The following is a 17,257-nucleotide window of genomic DNA, read 5'->3' on the forward strand; positions in this document are numbered from 1 at the left end:
TCAGTAACATGATGTTGATTCATGAATTTACTTATTCATTGTAGCATGAGCACTTAGATGACACTTTTTCTCAGAGGGCAGACACCAGCAGAAGCAGAGCTCCACTATCTGGAAAATGCGAAGAAACTTGCGATGTACGGTGTTGACCTCCACCCTGCCAAGGATTCGGAAGGTGTGGACATAATGCTGGGGGTTTGTGCCTCCGGTCTGCTGGTTTACAGGGATAGGTATGCCAATTTTATGTCACAATTTATGTTTCAGTAATAGAGTTGAATTATACATGACATTACTGTATAACCCTTCTAAGTCTCTTAATTTTAATTAAGTTGTTTCATATTAATACACCATTGAAAAAATTGTTTTCAGCTGTCTGTAAATCCAGATAATGATAAATTTAACTCTGGGAATAATGTTGTTTGTTTGAGAATGAAAAGACTGGAGATGAAAAAATTTCTTATTTAATAACAATAATAGGGCAGGAACAATAATAGCATTGACTAGAGAGGGTTGCACTAGGAACAAGATAAGAGCTGCAAATAACAATTTTATTCTCCTTTCATGTTCTCTGTTACTCCTTCTGTACAACAGTTCCATTTGCACCACTGCATTGGATTGTTTTGTTGCTTTCCACCCCTATTAACATTTATTCAGTACATGTTTCCAAGACCACTGGCCAGTGAGCACCCTTTTAGCCTCAAGACATACTTACCGTTACCATCTGTGTTCTGGGTGCTTGTTTATATTTTTATTTTGGGGTACATAAATTTGATACCACTCTTTGTACTTATTCTTGATCTTTTTTGTATTTTGTGAGTACCGTATTTTGTTATTAGTCAGCTTTTAATATGTAAACTCATGACAAACTTCCAGTCCCCCCCCCCCCCCCCCCCACCTTCCCTCTCCCCTCCCTTCCCCAAGAATCATTGACCTTGCCATTGGTGGGGAGGCTTGCATGCCTCAATGATACAGATAGCCGCACCATAGGTGCAACCACAATGGAGGGGTATTGTTGAGAGGCCAGAAAAACATGTGGTTCCTGAAGAGAGGCGACAACCATTTCAGTATTTGCAGGGGCAACAGTCTGGATGATTGACTGATCTGGCCTTGTAACATTAACCAAAACGGCTTTGCTGTTATGGTACTGCGAACAGCTGAAAGAAAGGGGAAGCTACAGCTGTACTTTTTCCCAAGGGCATGCAGCTTTACTGTATGGTTAAATGACGATGGCGTCCTCTTGGATACAATATTCCGGAGGTAAAATAGTCCACCATTCGGATCTCCGGGCGGGGATTACTCAGAAGGACGTCGTTATCAGGAGAAACAAAACTGGCATTCTACGGGTCGGAGTGTGGATGTCAGATCCCTTAATGAGGCAGGTAGATTAGAAATTTAAAAAGGGGAATAGATAAAGTTAAATATAGTGGGAATCAGTGAAGTTCGGTGGCAAGAGGAACGAAACTTTTGGTCAGGTAAATACAGGATTATAAATACAAAATCAAAATAGGGGTAATGCAGGAGTAGGTTTAATAATGAATAAAAAAATAGGAGCATGGGTAAGCTACTACAAACAGCATAGGGAACACATTATTGGAGCCAAGATAGACACAAAGCCCACACCTAACACAGCAGTACAAGTTTATATGCCAACTAGCTCCGCAGATGACGAGGAGATTGAAGAAATGTATGATGCGATAAAAGTAAGCATTCAGATAGTGTGGGGAGATGAAAATTTATTAGTCATGGGGGACTGGATTTTGATAGTAGGAAAAGGAAGAGAAGGAAAAGTAGTAGGTGAATTTGGAATGGGGGTAAGGAATGAAAGAGGAAGCCGTCTGGTAGAATTATGCTCAGAGCATAACTTAATCATAGCTATTGCTTGGTTTAAGAATCATGAAAGAAGGTTGTCTATGTGGAAGAGACCTGGAGGCACTGGAAGGTTTCAGATAGATTATATGATGGTAAGACAGAGATTTAGGAACCAAGTTTTAAATTGTGGACTCTGACCACAATTTATTGGTTATGAACTGTAGACTAAAACTGAAGAAACTGCAAAAATAATAGTAATTTAAGGAGATGGGACTTGGATAAACTGAAAGAACCAGAGGTTGTAGAGAGTTTCAGAGAGAGCATTAGGGAACAATTGACAAGAACGGGGAAAAGAAATACAGTAGAAGAAGAATGGGTAGCTTTGATAGGTGAAATAGTGAAGGCAGCAGAGGATCAAGTAGGTAAGACGAGGGCTAGTAGAAGTCCTTGGGTAACAGAAGAGATATTGAATTTAACTGATGAAAGGAGAAAATATAAAAAGCAGTAAATGAAGCAGGCAAAAGGAATACAAACATCTGAAAAATGAGATCGACAGGAAGTACAAAATGGCTAAGTGGGGATGGCTGGAGGATTTAGAGACGTATATCAGTAGGGTAAGATAGATACTGCCTATAGGAAAATTAAAGAGACTTTTGGTGAAAAGAGAACCACTTGTATGAATATTAATAGCTCAGATGGAAAACCAGTTCTAAGTAAAGAAGGGAAAGTAGAAAGGTGGAGGGAGTATGTATAGGATCTATACAAGGGTGATGTACTGGAGGGCAATATTGTGGAAATGGAAGAGGATGTAGATGAAGATGAAATAGGAGATATGATACTGCGTGATGAGTTTGATAGAGCACTGAAAGACCTGAGTCGAAACAAGGCCCCGGGAGTAGACAACATTCCATTACAACTACTCATAGCCATGAGAGAGCCAGCCCTGACAAAACTCTACCATCTGGTGAGCAAGATGTATGAGACAGGCGAAATACCCTCAGACTTCAAGAAGAATATAATAATTCCAATCTCAAAGAAAGCAGGTGTTGACAAGTGTGAAAATTACCGAACTACCAGTTTAATAAGACACAGCTGCAAGATACTAACACGAATTCTTTAGAGATGAATGGAAAAACTGGTAGAAGCTGACCTTGGGGAAGATCAGTTTCGATTCTTGGAAGATAGATTAAGGAAAGGCAAACCTACATTTTTGGCGTTTGTAGACTTAGAGAAGGCTTTTGACAATGTTGACTGGAATACTCTCTTTCAAATTCTGAAGGTTGCAGAAGTCAAATACAGGGAATGAAAGGCTATTTACAATTTATGCTGAAGATAGCAGTTATAAGAGTCGATGGACATGAAAGGGAAGCAGTATTTGGGAAGGGAATAAGACAGGGTTGTAACCTATCTCTGATGTTATTCAATCTGTATATTGAGCAAGTGGTAAAGGAAACAAAAGAAAAATTCGGAGTGGGAATTAAAATCCACGGAGAAGAAACTAAAACTTTGAGGTTTGTCAATGACATTGTAATTCTGTCAAAGACAGCAAAGGATCTGGAAGAGCTGTTGAACTGAGTGAACAGTGTCTTGAAAGGAGGATATAAGATGAACATCAGCAAAAGCAAAATGAGGATAATGGAATGCAGTTAAACTAAATCATGAGATGCTGAGGGAATTAGGTTAGGAAATGAGACACTTAAAGTGGTAGATGAGTTTTGCTATTTGTGGAGCAAAATGACTGATGATGGTCTAAGTAGAGAGGATATAAAATGTAGACTGGCAATAGCAAGGAAAGCGTTTCTGAAGAAGGGAAATTTGTGAACATTGAGTATAGATTTATGTGTCAGGAAGCCTTTTTAAGAATTTGTATGGAGTGTAGCCTTGTATGGAACTGAAACATGGGTGATAAATAGTTTAGGCAAGAAGAGGATAGAGGCTTTCGAAATGTGGTGCTACAGAAGAATGCTGAAGATTAGATGGGTAGATCACATAACAAATGAGGAGGTATTGAATAGAATTCGGGAGAAGAGGAATTTGTGGCACAACTTGACTAGAAGAAGGTATTAGTTGGTAGGACTTGTTCTGAGGCATCGAGGGATCACCAGTTTAGTATTGGAGGGCAGTTTGGAGGGTAAAAATCATAGAGGGAGACAAAGAGATGACTACACTAAGGAGATTTAGAAGGATGTAGGTTGCAGTAGGTACTTTGAGATGAAGCAGCTTGCACAGTATAGGGTAGCATGGAGAGCTGCATCAAGCCAGTCTCTGGACTGAAGACAACAACAACAACAACAACATGATCAACACAGTCTTTTAATATTTGTCCATGAATCTTACTTGCACTTGGGAAGCTTGCAGCTCTGTGACCTTTGTAATTGATGGGAGTTTTTACATTTTTTAGACATTTCAAAATGTATAAGAAACAAAATTTTTCAAGTAACCTGTCTCAGCAGCAGGAGTGTTGTTGATTCTGTGAGCAATATTGTTTCATAACTTTTCTCATCCAAGCTAATACTCTACATTATCACTATGTTGTATTGGTTATTTCCTCTTGTCATTCATTTTAAATTACCTGGACCCATATCTTTCATTACTCTCTACATAGTCCATTTGCTTTCATTAAAATTTTTGGTTTCTTTCGTATTACAAACACTATACAGGGCACTATTCCTCTGGTTTGTTTGTGCAGCATTTGGTGTGATTGCTTACCACTGAAAATAAACACTACAAGGGCAAAATAATCACCAAGCTGGAACAGTGTGACTGAAATAAACAGTAAGCTGTATGATCGCAGCACAGTCTGCACAGAACAAAGACAAGAATGTCACTGATGCATGATAGGCTGTGAGTGATGAGTGGATCAGACCTTGTCCTGCCTTGGCAGATGCCCTGAACTCGTAATTGTATCAAAGAAGTGTTCATTCAAGAAAAATAAATTATGAGCCAAGTTTCAGGCCAGTACTTACCTTCAGGAGGAAAAACTTGTAGTACTGCCGATAGACACACATAACATTAAAATGGACATGCTATCTAGCTTTTGGAACTCACATTTTCTTCATAGGTGAAAAGAGAAGGGGTTAGGTGGAGTGGGGGTGGGAGCTGGGGGGGGGGGGGGGGGACGAGAGGCTCACTTGTAGTGAGACAAAAACTTTGACTACTACTGTCCTCACCACAGGTTGATCTCTCTGATCCTGGTGTCTGACTGTACTGTCATTTCTGTTTAACCTTCCCCAAACTATCCCTTCAAATACCCTAAGAAGGATCTGTTAGTTCCAGAAGCTAGGTAGTGTGTCACTTTTGTATGTGTCTATCGGCAGAATGGCGCATTTTCCTTGTGAAAAGTAAGCAATGCTCAGCAATTCTGTCTTATTATTTGTTTATACACTGTCTGTAGTCTGGAGCATATTGCATTGAATTATGCTGGTATCATAAAAGTTTTTCTTCAAAACTTACTTTTGGCAAATGTTGGTAAAGTACTTACATAAGATCACATGGTGTGCAGTTTTAATTATTGATTTGTTATTTCAGTTGATTTATTAAGTTAATCTATCAAAAAATACATTGAAATATCGTAATGTAACTCCAATTACTGTTCCGCTTGCGTATTTAAATTGCCCACTGTGAAAAATGTTTTGTGGCTCAAATTTAAATCTTGAAGATACTAGAATGAATTTTCACTTTGCAGCGGATCACTTGCTGGTTTGAAAATGCCTGACAGATTAAAACTGTGTGATGGATCTAGACTCAAACCTGGAAACTTTATTTTTTTTTAAGATATTGGTTATGCACTGCAAGATATCATTGTTGCTCTAGTTTTTTCTCACTAGAAGTTTCAGCAAATAATTAAACACATGCAGAAATACACTGTATTTGCAATCATTCTTCTGATATGTTGCACAGGTTACGGATTAACCGGTTTGCGTGGCCAAAGATCCTGAAAATTTCATATAAGAGGCACAATTTCTATATAAAGATCCGTCCTGGTGAATTTGAACAGTATGAATCAACCATTGGTTTCAAGCTGGCCAACCATCGAGCTGCTAAAAAGCTATGGAAGGTTTCTGTGGAACATCACACTTTCTTTAGGTATGTGTTTTAGTATGAGAGATGTAACTATAATTTTAGTTTATTGGAAATATTTTTACAGTTAATAACTATAATTTTAATTTATTGCAAACATTTTACAGTTATTTGTAAATTGTAATATCTTTCTTGAAAATAATGTCAAATGCATCTTCAGATCAGTTAATTGTATGTTCAACAAAATGTAGAACTTTGATACAAGCTATAAAAAGTTATCCATTTTTCTGTAGTTAAATGTCTTTGATTGTTGAGATGCTCATGTTAGCTGAATTTGACCTTCAATGTAGAATTACTGCTGACTTAGTCTTCACCATACTTCAATTTATGAATGCTGGAATGCGCAGAAATAAGTGTAAGAACTTGGGGTGTAACTTTTATTAAAATGTGTTACTCATGAGCTAAGATGTACTATTCTTATTTTTAGCACTATACAACAGTTTTGCACCATGAAAATTAGTACACAGTTGATAAGAGCACTAACATTTACAACATGTGCTTGTAGACTTTAGGGGGGGGGGGGGGGGGGGGGGTGTAAATCTCTTCATGAGGCGTCAGGGATTGGGCTACGCTACTATACTGAGGTGTACATTGACAAAGACAATGGCAACTGCTGTCAATTCTCTGCTCAGGAAACTCCATGCATCTACAATTGAGGCTGATACTACAATATTATGAAAAGGAAAGTTGCTACGGCACAACAAAAACACAGTCACAATATAAGCTTTCAGCCAACCAAGCCTTTGTGGAAAGTAGACGACTGACACACACACACACACACACACACACACACACACACACACACACACACACACACACACAAAATGCAAATGTTGCTCACACTTGCACATGGACAAAGGCCTTGTTGGCCGAAAGCTTATATTGTGACATTCTTTTTGTTGTGCCTATTTGTGACTCAGCATCTCTGCTATATTGTGAGTAGCAACTTTCATTTTCGTAATATTGTTACATTCCATCCTGGATTTTCCATTGTTAGAGGAAGATGTTTGTTGAATATGAAGGCCAAGGAGGACAGTATGTGTTTTTCATGGAGGACATCCTGTATAGTCCCCTTTGAAATTATGGTACAGTATAAGCATGGTAAAGAGCCAGATTTTATAGATCCATAGATCTCAAGTTCATCCCTGATATGTCTTTAGGATTTTTATGTGTCACATATCACTTCATTCGCCTCTGACAGTGTTTGTTGTTGTAATAGATGCTGAGCTGCTTTGTAATTTGGAGTTCACTTTAAACTTTAGGTTCCCCTGTAGCTTGCTGGGTAAGACAGTTCAAAGATCAGAGGAACGGACATGGAATACCACTTTCAGTAGGACCATGCCCAGTAAAGTGTTATGATTTTCAAACCAGTTGTCAGATTTATGACAGCTTTACCTTTTTTGAAGTATAGTGTAGTTGATGTGAGATATGAGAAATACGTCTGTGGGCTCTTAAATGCCATTGGAAAGGATACCAAACCTTGTCACTCAAAGCTGGGATGAGCATTTTTCTAAAAAAGGCTTACACCCCTCATGGTTTGCCATTCTAGATGTATACAGAATGTTTCTAAATTTTACAGACACCTACAGTATCCAAAGGACGTTGGAGTGGTAATGGTTTAATTAGAAACTCATGTCTGGGTATCATGAATAGTAATGGATTTGTCACACTTGCCTGTTACTGCTCTCTTTTTTGATAATGTTTTGTACACAAAGAAAACCAGTTTGACAGTTACGTTTTTTTTTTTTTTTTTTTTTTTTTTTTGTGGAATATTTGGATGGTACATGAAGAACTTTCATTTGTACTGCTCTTGCTATAACACTATGGTTTATTTTATTTGTTTACAAGCTCTCTCTTTTTGTGCTTGGGGAACAACACAGAAATTTAGTCTTAACCCGATAAAGAAAGCCACGTTTTTGAATAAGGCAATACCTTAAAAATTATGGAAATAATGCAAATGAAATATCTGTGAAAGGAAAGGCAAAATAGGAAACCTTTCAATTGAATGGCAATACCTTAAAAATTATGGAAATAATGCAAATGAAATATCTGTGAAAGGAAAGGCAAAATGGGAAACCTTTCATTGACACCTATCCAGCATATAGTGTAGGGGCTGAAGTAGATAGAATGTAATACTTATGAGATGTTTAAAACTTTTTGTTACTGTAAATAAGGAAGTTTGTGAAAATATCTTACTAACTTGGTGACATTAGGTATTGACAAAATCTTGACTTTCAGACTTATGACACCTGAACCAACACAAAAATCAGGCTTATTCCCACGTTTTGGGTCAAAATTCCGTTACTCTGGCCGGACACATTATGAGACTAAAAAGGCACTTATAGAAAGGCCTGCTCCACGGTTTGAACGCAGCCTGAGTGGTCGAGCTCTCACCTCACGAAGCATGGATGGTAAGCCGAGAATGAAAGACTTTTTTCCACGTGTGTTATGTAACCTAACTGTGAGAGAAAATTGTGCAGTCAGTGACAGTTTCTTTGAATGAACAATATGTTTTTCTGTCAATAGTTTTAGGTTCCAAAGCTCAATTTTAAATGCTGGCACACATTTCCTATGCAAAGTTCCTTATTTCACATGTATAAAAAGTGTCCTTTACCTGAAGAACACAAATTTGGATTGATCCTTTCCTGTTTTTGTATGTGTTGTTTTATATGTCTTTCTTATTAAGTCATTTATTATAGAGAGGATTGTACATAAGAGAAAATAAAATGAGCTGCTACTTTATACTGTGCACCATGATGAAATGTGAAGTTGTTTTAGTTTAACTGTAGCACTTCTGCTCACCATATTACACATCTTTGACCACTTATACTGTTCAGTATTCTTTAGTTTGTATTCTCACACATCCCGTACCCAACTACTTCTTCCTCACAGTTCCAGAAGGAGGTCACTATTTCTCATGCAACTTTAAAATCTTTGTTGCTGAGAATGTTCATTATACGTTTGTCATTCTGCCTGTTGAGAACAGTGCTTTTTTTCCCTCAGTAATTATCCAATGAGAATATGTTTCAAGTACTATTTTTTCATATTCATAATGAAAAGAAAAACACGCATGAAAATTACAGGCAATAAAAGAATATTATCTAGGTGTGAGCTGTTGATTCAAGAACAGTTTAGGCAAGGGGCGAATTTAAAAACATTGTTGATTGTTTGGATCCTGGAATTTTTGGAGCTTTTTTTCTTGGGGAAAAGAGAAATATAAGAAATTAACAATAGAAGGTGCTGACAGAAAGGGAAAGTTTCTCCAGAAATTGAATCAGGAGAATCCGCCTTGCTCTCTTATTCTGTTTATATTCTGCTTTTAATTTTCTTTCCATTTGTGTCTGCCATGTTTTCAAATATTCTTTGTTTTAGACAGGGGTACTTTTCAGTGTATTCTATGTCTCAAATGTGGAAATTCAGTCATATATATATTAACAAGACTCTCCTCTTCTACTGCAAATGTTACTGATTTATTTCAATCTTTGATAACTTTGATCCTACTAAATGTAAATGACGCTGTGGAATCTCAGCATACAGTAGCACATTTTAATACCTTCACAAAGGGTGATGATGGCCCCAATTGTACTGTACAATCTATTATTGTGGTGCTTCTGTCGGAAGTAACAGGACAAAGGAAAAGATAGATGGAAAGACATTGATATAAAGAAACTATGTACTCCACTGCTGAAGCTGTCAATTTATTTGTGTTCCACAGTGTTGGCTGATATTGACCATTCAGTTATTTTCAGTTTCACCTAGGAACATGTCAATGTAAAAAGATCATGGAAAAGAAAATGGGGACTAAAATTATAATATTATTGGCACTTTATAACAGATTGTACATTACTATTGGGGCTATCATCTCTCTGTATTCGTATTGATATATTCCTTGGTACACTTGAAAATCACCGTACAGTTGAAATTAGCCAATTGTTTCATTTAAATTGACAGTCTAAGTAGGAAAAAAGATTGACTTATTGTTGCTGTGGATCTAAATATGAAGAAATAAAAAATATACCAATGTTAGTATGTGGAATCATAGCACGCAATAATTTAATTTTGGTAGCTGAAACTGAGCTTAAAATAAAAGATTTAACTGTCTTTTTTTTTTCACACAATGTAGCCCTATCAGGGCCAGGAAGACTGCAGGCAGAAAATGCCAGTGATGCCAACAAACGCCATACAATGTCGCACCCACCCGATCACTTTCCTGATATGGAACCAGCACGCCCTGTGAAGGAGCTCAAGGAGAAGGAGGAGAAGATAAAGGACAAGGTAATTGATGTGATAGTGAATATATCAGAGACTTTTAAGAGCCAGTATTGCTGCTTACAAACAACTTGTTTTTTTACTAACATTGTATGTCACATTTAATTGCAGAAAGCAAATAATGAGTTCATTCCCATTAATATTTTGTGATGAGCATGCTTATTGTGGTTCTTTGGTTGAAGAAACTAAATGGGTAGTTTCTGGATTTATGGTAAAATATTTAATTTATATTTACATCTTCATGAAAGTGCAATACTATAGTGTCTTTCATAATGGAAGCAAATTCGACAGGTGGTCAGAATATTTAAAAATTGCTACAGAAGAGCAAAAGAGGTGGGGAGGGAGGATAGAAAATGGAAGCATATGAGGAAATGAAAAGAGCTTATGAGCTTAAAAAGGCACTACGAGAGAGAAATGGAGAGGCTACAGTGACACCAGTACTATTTTTGATTTGCCATTGTCTCACACTAGGAAATTGCTTGGAAATGTATTTAATAGTATTTTTGAAAGTAATTTGCCAGTACATAACCCTTCTGATCGTATTTAGACAGCAGCCATAATTGTCTCACTTGCCAAACAGTAATTACAAAGAAACCACTAACCTATGTTTTTGATCTTACAAGTAATCGTCTACTTTGTTGGTAGGTTTCATTTCAGGCAGTGTAAGAACAAATTGTGATAAGTAACTATATGGCCACATACTGAGTGAAGTGGCCCAGTGGTAAGACATTGAACTCACATATAGGGAGAGTAGGGTTCAATATCCCATGCAGCCATCCAGATTTAGATTTTCCTATATCACTAAGGTGATTATTGAAATGCTTTCTTTGCAAAAGACATGGCAGATTTCCTTCACATACTGACAAATCTTATCTTCTGTTCCATCTCCAATGATCTCATTATGAATAAGACTTTAAACTGTAATCTTCCTTCCCATATGGCAACAATTCATATCTAATTACTCCTCTTGCAGTATCAGTGTAGCCAAATATTCCATCTCATGCTAAAATACTTATAAAGACTGAGTTACAGTATTGTCTACCTGTGGTTGGTGGAAAGAACAAGTGAGACAAGAATAGTTATTTGAAGTTGCCAGCTATAATACAAAACACTCAACACCGTGCCTAAAAACATAAAAGGGTGGTTGATTTAAGAGGACATTTTCATTTTTTGTTTTGGTTTAGTTCTTCATTGTGGGGATAATTTTTTCTTGTATCCCCCAGGCTCACAAGTCTAATTAGAGGTGTTATCAATGTATACTCCTTATTCACCTTTCACATTATGCTCCCTTTTCTATACTAAATCATTCAAGTGATTCTTCATTGTGAAGATAATTTTTCTTGTGTCCCCCAGGCTCACAAGTCTAATTAGAGGTGTCACCAATGTATACTCCTTATTCACCTGTCACATTATGCTCACTTTTCTGTTCTACATCATTCAAGTGCTGAGACAACAATTGTTGGTCATGAACTACTTTTAAGGTTTGATAACATAGTAATTATGATGATGACAACAACAGTAGTAATAATGCCAATAATAATATAAAACTTGTGTTAATTGCACAGCTGCCATGATACTCATGTATGTACATGGTAGGCCATGTGGTCATGTTGTATGCAATATTACACAAGGACAGAGGCCTACTACTCAAACCCATTTATGGTGTATTATTAAGGACCCAGTATTGGCCCTATAATGCAATATTTTGTTGCATGTGCAGCCCAGTGCCAGTTATGATATTTTTGTTTAATGGTATATCCTTCATTGTGGAGGGGGCATACACACTCAAATGTATCATCAACAGAGTTGCTCAATTCACTTCCTCAGGTTTTGAGAGGAAGTGAGATAGTGTCATATCATATGCAATTAGAGGACCTCCTCCTTGTATCTGTCATTCCATTGAACATTTCAGTTCGTTCAGTTTGTCAGAAGAAGCAGTTGAAATATATAGGGACAGATCTTTGAAAATATTAATGCCACAATGTATATATGCTGCATTCTAAAATAGCAGATGCTTCAGAAGACACAGTCATTTTAACAAGTACTTAATAGTGAGGATTAACTTACTACACTTAGCTGCTGTGATGTACCATGAAAAAAAATGCAAATTAGATTATGACCTTGTTTAATATTTGCATGCTGGAGTGAATCTACAATGTCGGAGGAAGATCATGAGGTAGCATGCGAAAATATTTTTGTTGTTCGAGTGAAATCTTTTATTCAAGCTTTGTAGATTGTGTTATTATAACAGAATCCTTGATACAGGGTTTTCTGCACCAATATTGTGGAACATCCTCTATAACATATCTTAGTTCAAATATTTTTATTATTATTGCAATGCGAGTGCCACTGTGAAAGTGGAAACTGTGTGCTGTAGCATACAATAAATGCACATAGTAGCTAGTAATATTGGCCCTGTACTTTGCATTCTAATTTAATCTGTGCATGTGGTTACCCATGCAGGCAGTGAGAAACAAAGTGGGAACACATTCTTCAAAGTCTGTCAACCTGATAATGTAGGTCTCACTTCATGTTATACATGATGAAAACTGTTACAACTGTAACTGTTTGACAATTCATGGTAAATACAAGCTGCCTTCAGTCACGAAATGCATTCTTATTGATCCACTAATGCAGTAAATACAAGCTGCCTTCAGTCACGAAATGCATTCTTATTGATCCACTAATGCACTAATAATAAAAACGTATAAGGGAATCACCATTACAATAATGTATAGGGGGTGGAGAGAAAGAAAAAAATCAATGACTCCACACTTATATTTCAGAACAAAGTGAGAAATGTTTTTAGTAAATGTTACTGCTAGTTGACAGGGCACCAAGCTAAGAACTTGAGCACAATGAACCCAATTTCTCTCAGATTAAGAGCGCAAATGAAGGTACACAACATCAGTGAACTGGCAAGACCTATTGTTACTTGAGCAATGTGAAAGGGTATCTAGTTTGCTGGAAGAAACTTTAAGAAATCATTTAGTGAAAAAAAAAAAATGTTTGATCAGATCAGCATGTACAACACACCTTATCACCACAGTATATGTACGCATGCTGCCTCTACATTATTGTTGCAGATAGCATTCACTTGCCTGTGTTGGAGAACAGCCTCAAACAGGTATCACTTAAAAAAGTGAGCAAAACTGATTGATAAGTCGAGTATAAAAATTAGAAACAAAACTCAAACCCTACAAGGAGGAAAAATTCCACAGAAAAGTATGTCAGAAGATAAAATCAAACAATGGAAAATCCGGGATGGAATGTAACAGGATAATGAAAAGGATACTGGCTACTCACCAGAGGTGCTGATTCGCAGATAGGCACAACAAAAAGACTGTCACAGCCAAAACACACACACACACACACACACACACACACACACACACACACACACACACACACGCCTGCAAATGCAACTCGCACACCTGACCACAGTCTCTAATGGCTGAAGCTAGACTACAAGCAGCAGCGCATGATGGGAGAGGCAACTGGTTGGGGGTAAGGAAGAGTCTAGGGCAGGGAGGGGGAGGGTAGGGGGATGCGTTGGAGAGAGGGTAGGGCAGCTAGATGCAGTTGGGACGTTAGATGGAGGGGTGAGTGGGCGGGGGAGGAGGGGGGGGGCGTTAGTGGAGAAGGAGAGAAGTGAAAAGACTGGATGTGCTAGTGGAATAGTGGGCTATGTAGTGCTGAAATGGGAACAGGGAAGGGGCTAGATGGGTAAGGACAATGACTAACGAAAGTTGAGGCCAGGAGGGTTACGGGAACTTAGGATATCTTGCAGGGAGTGTTCCCTGTGCAACAAGAAGATAGTGGCACAAACATTGTTGCAAATTCCACCTTACATACTGCATTGGTGAAAATGTTAGAAGTTTCTACACATATTTCAATGAGAATGTGGATGTATTTCATCTGAAATATTTTGAGAAATCATCAACAGCTAAACAGAAGTAGACCTCTGGGCATACAGTAACCAGTACAGTAAGTACAAAGAAAACAAGAGGAGCAATTGTAATATTTTGGAAGATCCAGAAATTAATGTACTCTTAATAGCATGCTAATGAAAATACTGAGTGTAATGGGTACATCATTATTGCATTGTTGCAAATTATGTCTGCAGTTTGACAGAGATAATTTGCAACAATACAAAATGGGATACAATTAGCTTTCTGAGAAACCTGTCAGAAATGTGACCTGTGGAATTGACAGTAACTTACGTGTATTCCCAGCGCTGGATTTAAATATCTTCAGAATTAATTTTAACTTGATCAAAATTTACAATGTATAAATGTATGTGGTTAACACGAGATGCAGTAGTCCTCTGTGACCGTTAAGTAGCATCTGAAGATGAAGTCTCAAGGTGCGAAATCCACTGTGCATAAATCAATAAAAAAAACTGTTGACTAATGGCAGCTTTTATTTATCGCTGGCATGTAGTTTTCGTTTTACATCTGCCTTAAAGTGAAAATGAACTCGTGACTGTCTTACATGTACTGACCATCTTCCGTAATTGCAACACTGAATTGCTATGCCCTTAAAATTTAAACACAGATTATGGGGAAAAATAAACATATCAGTTAGGATGAGGAAATATGACAACTGGCCAAATGGAGGAGATTATAATTTCTGGGCAGACACATAAAATAATGGTGATTATTGTAGGAAGGCTATTGAAATTGCATTGTTAATGCACACATGTGTGTGTGTGTGTGTGTGTGTGTGTGTGTGTGTGTGTGTAAGAATAGTTCAGTAAATGAGTTACAAAAGAATAGTTCAGTAAATGAGTTACAAAAGTCAGCATTTTTTATGTGTCTGTGTGCTACTCTATGCTTTTTTCTGTGTGGAGAACAATTCCCTTTCCATGTCTTCACACATTTAAAAAGAAGCCAGTATTGCAAGATGTTCTAAAATTAGCATTGACCACTGTGTCCTTTATGCAGCTGACACCCTTATTATATCGTGAGTGACTGGTTTCTTTGCTATGCAGAGAGATATTGATGACTGTGGGAAAGATGGAAAACCAATGAGTTTGTTCATAATCAAAAGAAATTTATGTTGGAAACAAAGAAATAATCTCTTTATCCTGGAGCTAAGTATATAAAGAGCAATCATAAAGGTTTTCTTCCTGTTCATGTTCACTGCAGAACAAGACGAAATTTTTAAAATATTTTGGTTTTTCTCTTCATTTTGACTATCCAGTGCCTTTCTTGTCAAACTGGAAATTTTGATCCAGCTACAAAGATGAAATAGTGGAAATGACCTAATCACTGTATTGCAACTGCTCTACACACAAAATGTGATTCAAATGTGGGAAGAGGGATAATCTGTGGTTTTACACAATAGATGACATTGCAAAGTTTTCTGGCTATTTACAGAACAATATATGCTCTTCGGACTTAATGAATGTTGAGTGACTGTAAAGTGCTGCATAAGAACATTGCACTTTTGTATTTTATTTTTTAAAGTAATAACATGCAATTGTTCTAAAGACTTTTATGAAACCAAATGAATTCAGTATCCTTGGTGAAGTGAAGTAAAGTACTACAAGAAAATTGACAAAGTCTTGTTCTGCTTCAGTGTTTGACTTGTACTTTGCTTGGGAGTGGCGAACCTTTCCATTTTGATCTTGTTAAAACATATAATGAACATTTGCGGTTAAGGCGATGTCTTCAGATGTTTTATCAAAGTTGTCAGTTAGTCAAATGTCCTACATGCTGACAACTTCATTTTTGGAATGCATTACTAAGTTATTGTAACAATATTTTGAAAGGATAGTTGCTACTCGCCATATAGTGGAGATAGATGCTGAGTCACAGATAGGCACAACAAAAAGACAGTCAGAAAGTAAGCTTTCGGCCAATGAGGCCTTTGTCAAAAACACACACACACACAAACGCAAACACAACTCACACACACATATGACAACGAGTTTCTGGCAGCTGAAGGCAGACTTATATGTGAGTTGCATTTGCGCGCGCGCGCGTGTGTGTGTGTGTGTGTGTGTGTGTGTGTGTGTGTGTGTGTGTGTGTTTTCTCTGTTTTCGACAAAGACCTTATTGACTGAAAGCTCACTTTGCATCTGCACTATACGGTGAGTAGCAACTATCCTTTTCATAATATTGTTAGATTCCATCCTGAATTCTCCATTGTTTGATTATTTTTACCCTTAGCACAATTTCGTCAGTGGTTACTTCGCAGTCTTCAAGGATTAGCTGGTCATTTTTAAAGGAAAGATAATTGTATGAGCAGTTGATGATAATTATCATTTCAGTGTGGTTGTATTGCTGATTGTTCATTGTTTAATTAAATCACAAGGCTGACTGTCCCAAAAGCTGCATGAACGCTAGATATGTTTCACATTGAAGACTGGGTAACTGATTTAAAAAATGGGGTTCATACGAAGGGAAGAAATAGAAAAATGGTTCACACTTAAGACTGGTGAGTTATTTAAAAGAATAAACTGACATATTTGGTAGTGAAATGTGTAGAGTGAGAGGGCTATTAGATCATTATTGTAACAAGAATTACAAATAAGTCAGAGTTTTGACTTTCATTCTAGAGGGAACTGTGACCAGAACAAAGTTAACTTAATGCACTTTGTCTGTACAGCTATCACCTGAGTAATGATTTCTGCTGCTGTGTATTTAGGATTCCTTATTGGTCATTCTTACTAACAGGAAGTCACCAAAGCAGTTGCATAAACCAATGTTATATTATGCTTGTGATTCATATAATTAACTTCATAGCCAAATTAATTCAAATTCAGTTTCATAACATTTGTGGGTTTTGTAAAAGTGGATTGTAAGTATAGTTATTTCTAAAATTAATTCTGGTTTAGTAAAGTTCAATACGTTTATTTTCAATATCACTTTATGATAACTTTTTACTAATATTCTGGCTCCCACTTTGTAAAAATACCATTGCCTGCTACTTTTAACTGTACTAACATCCCCATGCAGACCACACCCTTCCCATCCTTCTGTATTAATTTCCTTGTGGAGGTAGCTAGTTGTGGCATGCATGCTGTGTATGTTATAACTACCGGTGGCAGCTGGAGCGCAAGTCGAGCACAGGGACGACATCTGCCAGCAGCAGC

The 17,257-nt window shown here is 37.2% G+C and overlaps 1 protein-coding gene across 4 annotated transcripts in view; it reads left to right on the forward strand.

The window, feature by feature from the left end:
- Positions 1-17,257, forward strand: part of LOC124802513 (mesocentin-like) — a 629,570-nt gene that overhangs the window by 549,123 nt on the left and 63,190 nt on the right. For all 4 annotated transcript variants that reach the window (XM_047263347.1, XM_047263349.1, XM_047263350.1 and 1 more), the window contains exons 7-10: positions 75-227; positions 5,707-5,892; positions 8,125-8,297; positions 10,010-10,161. In XM_047263347.1, coding sequence (XP_047119303.1) covers positions 75-227; positions 5,707-5,892; positions 8,125-8,297; positions 10,010-10,161 — 664 coding nt within the window. The remainder of the gene's footprint in view (positions 1-74; positions 228-5,706; positions 5,893-8,124; positions 8,298-10,009; positions 10,162-17,257) is intronic.

Source organism: Schistocerca piceifrons, chromosome 6 (assembly GCF_021461385.2).
Source record: "Schistocerca piceifrons isolate TAMUIC-IGC-003096 chromosome 6, iqSchPice1.1, whole genome shotgun sequence".
In the NCBI taxonomy this organism is placed as follows: domain Eukaryota; kingdom Metazoa; phylum Arthropoda; class Insecta; order Orthoptera; family Acrididae; genus Schistocerca; species Schistocerca piceifrons.